We start from the raw sequence: 11,831 nt of genomic DNA on the forward strand, positions 1-11,831 counted from the left end.
CGGAATCCTATGAAATGACATCATCGATTTCGTTTAGAAGTTTTTTCGTATTGAATATTTTCGTATTAAGTAATATTATTCCTAAATCCTTGTCGAATATTTGTGTAATCTAATAGTTCTAGAATAATGTTAGAGTTTACGTATATAAGATCATTGGTTAGAAGGAAATTTAATTGAATCTCCAATTATTTAATTTAATGATGGGCATATAAAGCTAACAAATAAAGTAAACTTCTTAAGTTAATCGGATCGGATTGAAGGATTTTTTTCTGTATGTTCGATCTTTGTATTAATAATATTGACTTATTAATAATTATAACAGACCAGAAAAGTAATTTCACAAAAAAAAACATTGAGTATCAATTCAATAAAAATTTAAAGTAAACTAAAGTTAAGTAAAAAATATGATAAACTGTTGGGGAATGTATTGAGTTCGAGAAGTCAAGGTGAATTCATTTCTCTAGAACACTATTATTTTTTTACTTTTTCAATTCTACTAATACACCGACGGCATACATACACATATATTCAGGCAGAATGTACTGTATATCTTGGTCTACATTGAAATTAATACCTGGCGCTACCCGCGCTTTTTGAAGATTTTTTTCTGCGATTGCAAAAACTAACTCGAAATAAAATCTAAAAAATCGTTTTATGATGGATCGGTACATTGTAAGAGAACCAAGAGTAGGAGCAGGTAACTTTTTTTGAGATGATGAAATATGTTTTAATAACTTTATCATTCAAGATTTAAAAAAATCCTTTAATCTTTTCAGACTATCTACAGGGAAATCAAATGATAGCCCTCTCGCCGAACCCAGGGAACAATAACATCGTGTAAGTAATTACATTTACATATGCACTTAGGTTACTCTACTCATTGCATATTTAACATTTTCGTAACTTCCAAGAGAAAGCGTTTCGCCATTGTTTCGATCGTCTTTTGTTTCTGGACATAGAATGGAAACTATGTACTTTGGTGGCTATGCAGCGGAGTTTCCTGGAGGGCAACCAGTTTCAGGATACGTGTCAATGCCACCAATGAATCCTCAGTCTCCATCATTTCCAACAAATGTAAGCTTAATAATTCATAATAAAAATATACTACTAGAACAAGCCACATTAATTATTTATGTGAGTATGAACCTAGGCAAACAACATCGAAATTAGTTGATTATGAAATTTTGCGATCACACAACTTGTTAGGTAGTATACTATAGGTACTTAAAATCACAGTGTTAGTATGGAAGTCAGTTGTCTTCATAAATTCACAAAATTATTTTATGGGTCATCTGTTCGCAAATGCCGGGAGTTATCGCGTAACATACATATAAAAAACATACAGTCTAATTGGGAACCTCCTCCTTTTTTTTGAAGTCGGTTAAAAATCTTTAAACTGATATCGAAAGTACGTTACATAATGAATAAAACAACATCAATAACTTTTTTAAAATAAAGCTACGTCAATAATATAATATATAATATCCAAAATTTTAACGTAAAATGCTTCCTATTTATTGTGACTTTCGTAGATAACAGATATCATAATTAAGTGCTATCTTTGGTTTACTGCTACCTTGGCACGATATTTTAAAATTAAACAATTAACGTAATTATTATTACGATTATTACAAGTGTTATTTTTAATAAGACAGTTTGGAGAAATTTTTAATCCCTACATAGTATGTACGTGTGTTTACAGGTAGGTACTTAGTTAGTTATATTATAAGTTATGTCGTCAAAGCTAAGTAAAGCAAAGCTAAGTTAAGTAGCAAATTGTAACGAATAAAATAATAACAAAGTGGTTATGGTTACCTGCATTATTTATGATATGACAATGTTTAGTAATTATACATTTTAGCCCTAGACTGAAGTAGTAATATTGCTTTTTCATTAGCCGGTCTCAGGTCAAGGTCAATTGGTGTCTGGGATCGACCCTAGATATTTGGCAACATTTGCAGATAGCAACGCATCGTACATAGCTGGTGAGTATCAACTATTTTCTAATGAAAATAAGTAATTTCGATGTCTAAGGTTTTTAATAGTGATACAAGTTGAAATAAAAGTATTCTTTTTTCGTTTTGGAATCATAATAATAATCACGCACACACTCAACATACCCCCACACTATGCACTAGGGGAACCATACCACCAACCAACATAGACAACCACAAATTACACCCAAACTCACGAGATAAATAAATGTAGGCCATACAAATATTTCTCCCTGCCCGGGAACCGAACCTGAGACCTCTGCAGGCAGTTAAGTCGACTCTTAAAATTCGACACAACCTGAAATGGCTTTGGTTGATTCCGAATAACAGTGAAAGAGTTGAATTAAAAAGTTTGGAAATAATTTACTTATCTTTAATAACATTGAGGATATATGCACTGATTGATTAGTACACGATGTGAAAACACAATTACTACAAATATTCAAAAAACACAAACTTACCTACAACAAAACCGTAGCATTCAAGCACTTTACGTATACCAATGTTTTTTCATATATCAACTGAACTAAATAATAGTACACGTATAGTATACGATTTACGAAAAAATGAATTCTGAAATTAAGCCAGTATCCCTGCGGCTCGAATTAGAGATTCAGTACTGGGAATATTTGCCTTCGAGCTGAGGTACTATCGACTCATAGAGGTTTCACAGGCGCGGCAGTTTGATCATAAATGTCTGACTGACTGTAAGCCATGATCATGGAATGTGTAAAGGGCCCAAAACTTTGGTTTGTTTGAAAAAACAAATATATGCGATTTAGCTAGATCCGAAAAATAGTTTCAATTGCAATACATCATTTGTTTTATTAGTAATGCTTATGAGAGTAAAATTAAATATCAAATTTAATATAAACGCTAGGTATAAGATATAAATGATGAAGAAATTATATATCGAGTTCTTAGGTTTTCGCGATTGTTACACATAGGAAATGAAACTATTTTTCCGGATTTAAATCGCGTATATTTGTTTTTTCAAACAAACCGACGTTTGGGGCCCTTTACAGGTCCCATGGTCACGGTTGACCATGGTCATGGGACCTATAAAGGGTAATTTCCTAAAGAAATTATACTTATTCATGTAACTTGAACTTTTTGATACGTATAACTTTACTACTAAAGTTAAAGTTAGTTAAACATGCAAAGGCTAAATTAATGAATGAATCGCACCATTGATATAATAAGGTCCGATGTGTAAAAGAACCATTTTTTAAGTTTAAAAATTCTACGAAACCAAATTTTAGTTAGAGAATTTCACTACAATTTTTTTCATGTAGTTCGTATTATTTTTATGACTTTCATGTACCTAATAAAACCTCTTTTGACGTTTGATTATATGTGACTTTATTATACCAAGGGTTCGAAATTGGGTTCCCTCCTGCGACAGAGTTCTCTAAATACTGCCAGCGTTCCGTCTTTGTATAGGTGTGCTAATACGATAGGCAATGTAGCTTCTAGTCTTCGAGTGTCCCATGTGGATCAATAATGAGGATGAAAGAAAGGGAGTTTTAGAGTGTGAATAAGTAATCTGAGTGGAACTAATCTTATCATTGCTCAGCTGCAAGACCTATTCTGTTCTTGGTATATTAGAAGCAAGATGGAGCCAATGTATCGATGCATGTGGCGCCCCACATTATATCTCGACCCACAGAATAAAAGTTAAGCCATTTGGGCGTTTGCCATCAGCACGTGACATGACTCTAGGCTGATAATGAGGTTGAAATCCTCATAAGTTGCAAAATTTAAAGAGAACAAGACTTATTGTCAACGAAAAGCAAGTGAAGGAAAAAAGTTAATGTTTGAAATATAAAAAGGAGAAGAAAATATGCTGTTCCGACTCCAACTCATGAGATTAGGGCGCGATATGATAATATGTTTTTAATGGTATATGATTACAAACTCACTGGATGGGGAAGTGACAATTGCTGCTAAAATCAGATTGTACGCAAGAATTTTATAATCGTCTCTTGCGAAACTAAGGAATGAACGTGTTTTGTATTCATGGTCATATGGTATATCGGACATTCTTGTGGTTAAAAGCTTCGGACACCCAAATCTTTTAAGAGGAGGTCTTATCGCTTCACCGTCTAAGCGTCTTTATAGAAAAGTGCCTATTAACTTTAAATTTCTTTCTTTTGCCAGGACAAAGACCGTCAGTACAACGTTCATGCGAACGACAAATTGTTAATAACGGCATGCCATTTGTTGGCGACTATCAAAATCGCACTTTTGCTGGTGCAGAGCGACATAAGCCCAAAACATTTACACAACAGCAAGTGATGTCTTCAAGTTAGTTGTTCATTTACTTCATTCGTTACTTTATTAGATTTTAAGTCTTCGAAGTTAAGTCATTGCGTCTTTAAACGTAAAAACGACAAGATATCCGCAAAATTAACATACGAACAATCGACTGTGAACTGGCAACCGGTACTATCTCAATTTTGACAACTTTATAGGTGAAGAAAAAATCATTTATAAAGCATCTGGTTTATTAAATAAAAATACCTACGTAGTGTACATACACATATATGTGTAATAAAAATATTTAAAAACTACGTATTTTTATTCAATGTACCAAACACTACTATATAAATGGCAAAAATAATTTTTTTCTTCACCTGTAAAGTTGTCAAAATTGAGATGGTACCGATTGCCAGTTCAGAGTATAGTAATTTCATTTCATTTACGAAAAGAGTACCAAACAATAATGAGTGTATTGCAAATATTGCAATTATTTAATGAGTTACTGAGAATAGTGTGCATAGTTAATTAATTTTCAGCGTAACTAACGCGGAATAAGTAAGAAAGTATTACCTAACCGTTTTATAGAAATTTTAGATTTTCTTATCTTGCCGTTAATGCATTCTGGAAAAGCGGCAATGCCACATAAATAGTAAAACAGTACGAGCAAATTAGCTACTTCGCGAGGGTTCGCGAACTGGGTAGTGAAGGCTAAATTGTGCAAAAAAGCTGTGCTTCTGTTGAATATTCTATTCATGATTTCCACATTCTCCCTCCACATAAAATTACTAAAATAAATAGATAACACAAGCGCAGGTACAGCCACAAACATCTCCACTAACAATATACCCAACACGTGTTTCGCCCTGCTACGGGGCATCCTCAGGAGTTGTTCATCGTTCGACTGCCGAAGAATTCTTCTTCGGCAAAATCTCTAATCATTAGCATCTAAATGTTAATTATATAAATAGTGTTTTAAATTTGTTAATATCATCATAAAATAGTCATAGTATCATTGTTTGAGTTATAATTTACTTAGATTTACACTCATTTTTGTAATTTCTAAGTATGAAGAATTTTGCAGTAATGTTTTTCCAAAAGCATACAAAATTGGCATACGGGAGTTTTCATTCCGTATTTGGAATATTAAAACGTTTCATTTGCTAAACTTCAGTCAAATGTCACGCCTGAAAGAATATTGGAACACTGCTTTATTATGTTTTAAATTCATGCTTATAGAACAAAAATTAACTGTCGGGAATTAATAAGCTTGTAGTATGTAGCTTGTTGACCAATTCATTAAAAGGATAAAGATAGTACGAGATGTTTGCATTGGAATCACATTGGAATACTTAGACAGGCTTTTTTTTTCAAGCTCCAAACTCAATGGCTAAGGCCCGCGATCCGCAGAAAAGTGTGTATGACAATGTTCAAGTATTAACCGATGGTCAGAAAATGTCGGACGTCGTTCAAAAACCTCGAAGTAAGTTCTCATATACCTCTACAGTAGCAAACCGAAACACTGTAATATCAAAACAGCATTTTGAATAAAAATAAGGATTTTTGTAAATTTTGAGGCTAATAACATAAAAAATATACATTTGACTTACTTGTATATTAGATAGCAGAGAGTTCTGTCCAGTCAATATGTTATTTTGCAAAGTAAGATGTTTCTACTAAAAACTAATAAACGTCTTTTTACTTGATAAAGAGCTGAAAGATACTTCTTTTTCTTCTTCTTATCTCAAGCTAGGTGGGGTCGGCACAACATTTATTTTTCTTCTACTATATCAGCCGTCATTTATACTCACACCTTTTCTTTTTCATGTCATCTCCCACACAATCCATCCATATTTTCTTTGGCCTTCCTTTTCCCTTTTATCCCTCCACATTCATACCTAGCACTCTTCTCGTCACATAACAATCTCCCCTCCCCATAACATGTCCATATCACGCTAACCTACTACTCCTCATCTTTTCCGTCTCTGGCGCCACTTTCAAACTTCCCCTGATGTACTCATTCCTTATCATATCCTTTCTCGTCACTCCAAGAGCTGACAGATACTTGTTGTAATGAAATTATAAAACACTGTACTGAGATTTGCAGTATTTTAGTTAGACACGATGACTACCTATTGCATTAGAAATGACCAGAAAATATATTAAAATTTAATAAATCACTAACTACAGTATCGAGTTCGTCTATCTATCGTGCTACTAATTGGAAATAAAACTATTTATTTTGGATCCAAATCGCGTATTTTCTTATGTTTTTTCAAGCAAACCAACGTTTTTCGCCCTTCATAAGTGACTATACCCAACCAGGCGAGACTTGTAAAGGGCCCGAAACGGTGATGTATTTAAAAATAAAATAACCGATTTAGGCCCGAAAAATAGTTTAATTTCCAACGCAAACTAGGGTACTGTGCTAATATTATATTTTATTAAATCAAACTAAAGACAATATATTACTTAATAGACAGTTATTGGTTGTGAACGATTGGGCTTCCGGTTCCGACGACCACCTAGTTTAATATTAAGAAAGACGAAAGACATCTTGTTCACGTATTATCAGTCTGTCTTAAACCAAAGTGATGCTAAGCCGCTAAACTCCTAACAAGCTTGTTTCCCTGTATTTTCGAGAGTTGCAGCAAACTTTGTGATATCTACTGTTGGATCCGATATCAACTTTAGCTTTCAGAGGCATCACTTCAACAGTAATTTACGTACTCAACTATACAAGGGGAGGTTTACGTCCAGCAGGGGATGGGTGTAAACTGATGATGATGATGAACCACATATGGGCATTGTAATAAGTGTAATAAATCAAAGTGGAAAGTGTGGTGCATCATTATTCCAGAAGTAACAGACTTACTTATATTTGTACCTACCTGTATATGTGGGGTATCTATTTAGTTATCAATCAATTGTGATTTTTTGTAGAAAGAGTTTTTATTTTTCATTTATTTTTTGTAAATGTACATGTAGCTCCATAATATGACTCGAATACCTACACGATCAACAACTCGTTACAAAAACTGTTAAGAGAATGGATGCAAGTAAAAAATATCACGTGGAAAGAGGGAAATATTGTTTGTTTTTAGTTTCCTGTCCTGCACAGCTATCTGCGGTAGACGTTGATTTACCGAAGAGAGAATACCAGAACCCTGTGAAGACACGTCTGGATAAAATAAAGGTATGGATATCTTTTAAAGTATAACGTTAAATATATTTATATCAGTTATAGCTTCTAAACCGATCCTTTTTTATATTTTACTTACACCAATAATAATTATAACCTATTTATTACTGAAACAAAAAAGATAAGCATTAATTAGAAAACTTTGAATAAAAATAAAGATCAGGTTGTAATCTTTAAGGGTCAAAGCGTATTCCATCAGCGTCGAGTATATAACCAGAAATAGAGACAAAATAGGGGCTATCCAACCCTGGCAACTCATCAGGCAAATGGGCCTTATATTATCACTTTTAAATATCAACTCTCGTTTGCGCTGAATTCACAAATTAGAAAACTGAAATAGTAACAGCGCCAACATTAATTGACCTGCGTGTACGTCTCCGTATATTCCAAAATTATTTTGTATTTATTGTAATAAAGAGAATATCTATAACAATGGTGGTGTGGGAAAAACAGCAAAACATCTAATTATAAACAAATGGAATCACATTTCATCGGTAGGTAATTAAATATTAAATATGTAATTTTTCAATGTTTGTTTATTATAGCAAAACTCAAGTTAAAGTGGTCGATTTGAAGTGAAACAACTGACGACATCCGTCAATTATTTCGGATTCGGGCTGGCCAATCGTAGCGCAGTTATCACCGTAATGATTTGGCAGAATAGTTTTCAAATAAATTAAATGACATTTCGTGTCCACACGCAAAATAGGCGCCTTGACGTCGAGTTGCAGACACCAGCCCGTTACACCAACCAACATTTCGTGTCTATTTCTGGTTATATACTCGATGTCCATCAAAGACCATTTCGTCGCTCAGTACGCAACAAATCGAGTATTGGCGATTGTTACTTGATACTCAAGTTAAAATAAAACGGGGCATTAAAAATAGTATAACCAAGATAAAATGATTTGTAATCCATAAATAGAGCCTATACTCTAATAATAGCTTTAAAATGTTTGATTACAATATATTGCATATTTGCAGTATTTTCATATTATTCGAATCACTTCAGCGGTGTTTATTTACAAAGCGACGATTTGTCTTTGATAGCTGCGAATCTCCACTAAAGCTCAGTAAACTTTTAAGACTATTATTATAAAACAACCAATTTTATGCAAGTCACTGTACAGATGTAAACAGAAACGAAATATTTAAAAAGAACACATACGTGTTTTGTTAAATAAACAGTTCTCTTATTGTGGACGATTTCGGCAATTTGTCATCGTTCAACGACAAAAGGTGCTAGGAAAAAACAGCAGGGCGCGCACAGGGCGGGATATTTATAAAATTTATCGTGCACGTTTGCGGCTAATATTCGCACACAAAATTTATATGAAAATGTTGAATATTTCACTAGAAAGAAGTAAGGAGATTTTCATCATTGCTCTGATAATTTATGTAATACTAATACTATCAACATAAGAAATGCTTGGTGAATGAAGTAAGGGTCCAGTCTTTCCAACCTATATCAAACCTAAAATTATATTACCTAACGTCAATTTTCCTACGAACGATTCACGTAATTTTCAAATACTTCTATCAGTCTAATTGAGTTTTCACCTAAGAACGATTGAAACGAAAAAAAATGAAAAGAACTATTTCAATTAGAAAACAACAATTTTTAAATTTATAATATAATTTGTCGAAAAATAGAAAAATGTTGCATATGATTTTCTCCAATTTAATCTAACCTGTTGGTAGCAACCTAATAGTTTTTCATATCATCGGAGTTATATACATAGTTTGTTATTTTTACACGAGGCATTAAAACCAAGAGATGAATATTTCTTTAAATATCCTACCTGTACCTACGTACCTGCTTGTACTTACTTTGTATTCTCGAGGACGTAATTAAAAAATGCAATGATCACCAAAAAGAATAGACTTATAGTCAAATTTAATAACGTAAGGTTTAGTTTTGTTTAACAAACTAAACAATGAATGGGCGTGGGTAATGTATAATAATATAATATATTGTATGGTAATATATTTCTTTTAAAAAGTATTTTTCTTTAAGATCATTTAATAATTATTTTGAAAATATCTTGCATTATCAAAACGCTAAAAGTTTTGCACAATCCATAGCTGACTAAGTTACCCGCTTCCTTGAACATACTTATAGAAAGTTGCTATTAACTTCTTACTTAGTAACCTAGGAACTTATAGATTCTGAAGAATGTAAGCGGTAGTCCTTCAAACGAAAATAAGTCGATAATTCCTATTCGACCTACGCTAATAAATTCAAGAGGTTAAAAATATTAAATGTATATTTTATCACCATTTAGGTAACCATACCTTAAAGAACTATTATGTTTAGATACTGCTTTGTAATAAATTATCAACTTGCCAAGTTTATTGTAAACTTCAACAAAGATGGAGCGATTTTGTTAAAGTAAATAAAAGCTAAGGAAGCGCATCTGCGCGGTCAACGACTGCAATATCCGTCGCTTTGTCGTAGAGAAAATAAAACTATGTAGACACTCGAATAAGCTTGATGTTTATTTTACGTTTTTATCCTTAAAACGTTAAATTCGATTATAAGCCTCTTACGATTATAAGGGTCTAGTCATAAATGTGAAGCCCAATGAGATTACAGATTTTTCACAAAAACAGGAAATTTTGCCTAATATTAATTATATGTCAGAAATATTGAGGTATCTATGGAAAATGGTTATGATTTCAGGTCATACAAAAAAATGGACCGCGCGCATTTTCTGGTCCTGTGGAAAAAGTACTAAAATGGCACAAAGCTCTACAAGATGTTGGAATTTTGATTTTGTACGAAATTGTTGGTGAGTTTATCTGGTGTAATAAAATTGTTTAACTATATATCAACAGGCAATTGAACATCCTGTACATTCTTTTTTAAGGTCTTATTAATGGATAAAAGCTACTTGAGTTTCTTTGCTAATAGAATAGAAAAAGCAATGTTTTGAATATGGAAATGGTAGATGTTATTAGAATAACGGTCCAAATTTATAGAACGAATGAGTGTGAAAACGCGGGAAAGGTCGACCTCGGCGTACATATCTCAATCAGATTCAGGATTTCCTTAAAAAAGACTAAGTCAAAAGTAACTTGAATATAATTGGGCTTGTATGAAAGGAATGGTGCTAGTGGAAACGAAAGAGGTACTTATGTCAGGAGCATGGGGGACAGGTGTGTTATAATAATGAACAATACAAAAATCGAACACAAAGAAAAATTCCTTCGATCTAATAAAACCTGCGTCTATGCCTTATCAGGGCAACCGCTTTACCAACTGATCTACATATCGAGGCAGTAGACCTTACGAATTTTTTGTATACGTTTGTTACAGATCTTTGTTTTTAGTTTAAACTGATTTTTGGCCGTAGTGCCATCTATGAGAAATCTATGAAAGCTTTTCTTCACTCGACCAGCTTTTACAGTTGCAAAGGTTGACAAGAGATGTCGCTTTATAAATTGTAATATTGATTGTGATAAACATTTTTCATAATTTTTTTGTGAAATTATATTCGAAGAAATTTTTCTTTGCGTTCGATCTTTGTATTAGTAATTAGAACGAAATACCTAGTGGAGTAATTTCGCAAAATATAAATAAATATTATGGAAGTAAAACATAATGATATTCATAATAATCAATAGGTGTTATAAATATTTACGTATACAACACATGTAGTTTCAATTTGTTAGTATTATTCCTAAAAAATACACTTAATTCTCAGCAAAATGTGTAAGCGTAAGACCAGGAGAATCCTGTGCGAAGAATTTAGTGATTCGGGATGACAATGGACCCGCCATTCAAGTTGTTTATTATGAAATCGACTTCTTGCTACCAGAACTAAAGCCACCTTGCACGGTCAGGTAGAGTCTGTTTTTTCAACTACAGTTGTCTTGAAGTAATGTAAAAATTGTGACGTTTCTCGGAGGTTCAAGTTTAAATAAGTCAATGCACGTAACGGTGTTGTCAATTTTCAGAGTGATCGGTCGTATAATGCCCGGAACATGCAGACTACAGGCTTTCAGTGTAAGAACAGCTACTGGCGACGACGTAGCGATTCTACCTCGACGAGCAGCCGTAGCTTCACACCACGTGTCTAAAATCTGCAAGGAATTTGACATAGCTGTCTAATTTTTCATCCTATTTTGTTTTTTATTTTGTTGTAGTTAATAAAATATGTCGAGATTAACCTGTTAGGTGCAGTGGTTATTTTATTTATACCGATTGCTTCACATTGCAACGTCATAACACAAAAATACACAAGAAAGAATAATTAAAAAATAAAGTAAAGCAAAAAAAGAACAATGAATCAAACATACAAAATTACAGACAATCGAATATGGCATATACTTTCGCTTTTCAGAGCAGCAGTGTGAATGTGGTATGATTCAGT

General features: G+C 33.1%; 1 protein-coding gene across 1 annotated transcript; it reads left to right on the plus strand.

The window, feature by feature from the left end:
• Nucleotides 1-807: 807 nt before the first annotated feature.
• LOC113235913 lies at nt 808-11,629 on the plus strand. The gene is made up of 9 exons (XM_026471836.1): nt 808-837; nt 960-1,074; nt 1,898-1,985; nt 4,155-4,301; nt 5,629-5,736; nt 7,358-7,449; nt 10,139-10,247; nt 11,163-11,301; nt 11,416-11,629. Exons 2-9 carry the CDS (start codon nt 961-963, stop codon nt 11,567-11,569), a joined length of 951 nt encoding a protein of 316 aa, XP_026327621.1. The 5' UTR covers nt 808-837; nt 960; the 3' UTR covers nt 11,570-11,629.
• Nucleotides 11,630-11,831: the final 202 nt, after the last annotated feature.

Source organism: Hyposmocoma kahamanoa, unplaced genomic scaffold (assembly GCF_003589595.1).
Source record: "Hyposmocoma kahamanoa isolate Upper Pololo Valley unplaced genomic scaffold, ASM358959v1 88, whole genome shotgun sequence".
Taxonomy (NCBI): domain Eukaryota; kingdom Metazoa; phylum Arthropoda; class Insecta; order Lepidoptera; family Cosmopterigidae; genus Hyposmocoma; species Hyposmocoma kahamanoa.

What these genes read in the sequence shown, in the direction of transcription:
- LOC113235913 (XM_026471836.1), top strand. Translation starts at nt 961, where the DNA reads ATGGAAACTATGTACTTTGGTGGCTATGCAGCGGAGTTTCCTGGAGGG. An exon ending in ACAGCAAGTGATGTCTTCAA is followed by an intron (nt 4,302 to 5,628) that starts GTTAGTTGTTCA and finishes TTTTTTTTCAAG; the next exon opens with CTCCAAACTCAATGGCTAAG. An exon ending in CACGTCTGGATAAAATAAAG is followed by an intron (nt 7,450 to 10,138) that starts GTATGGATATCT and finishes TTATGATTTCAG; the next exon opens with GTCATACAAAAAAATGGACC.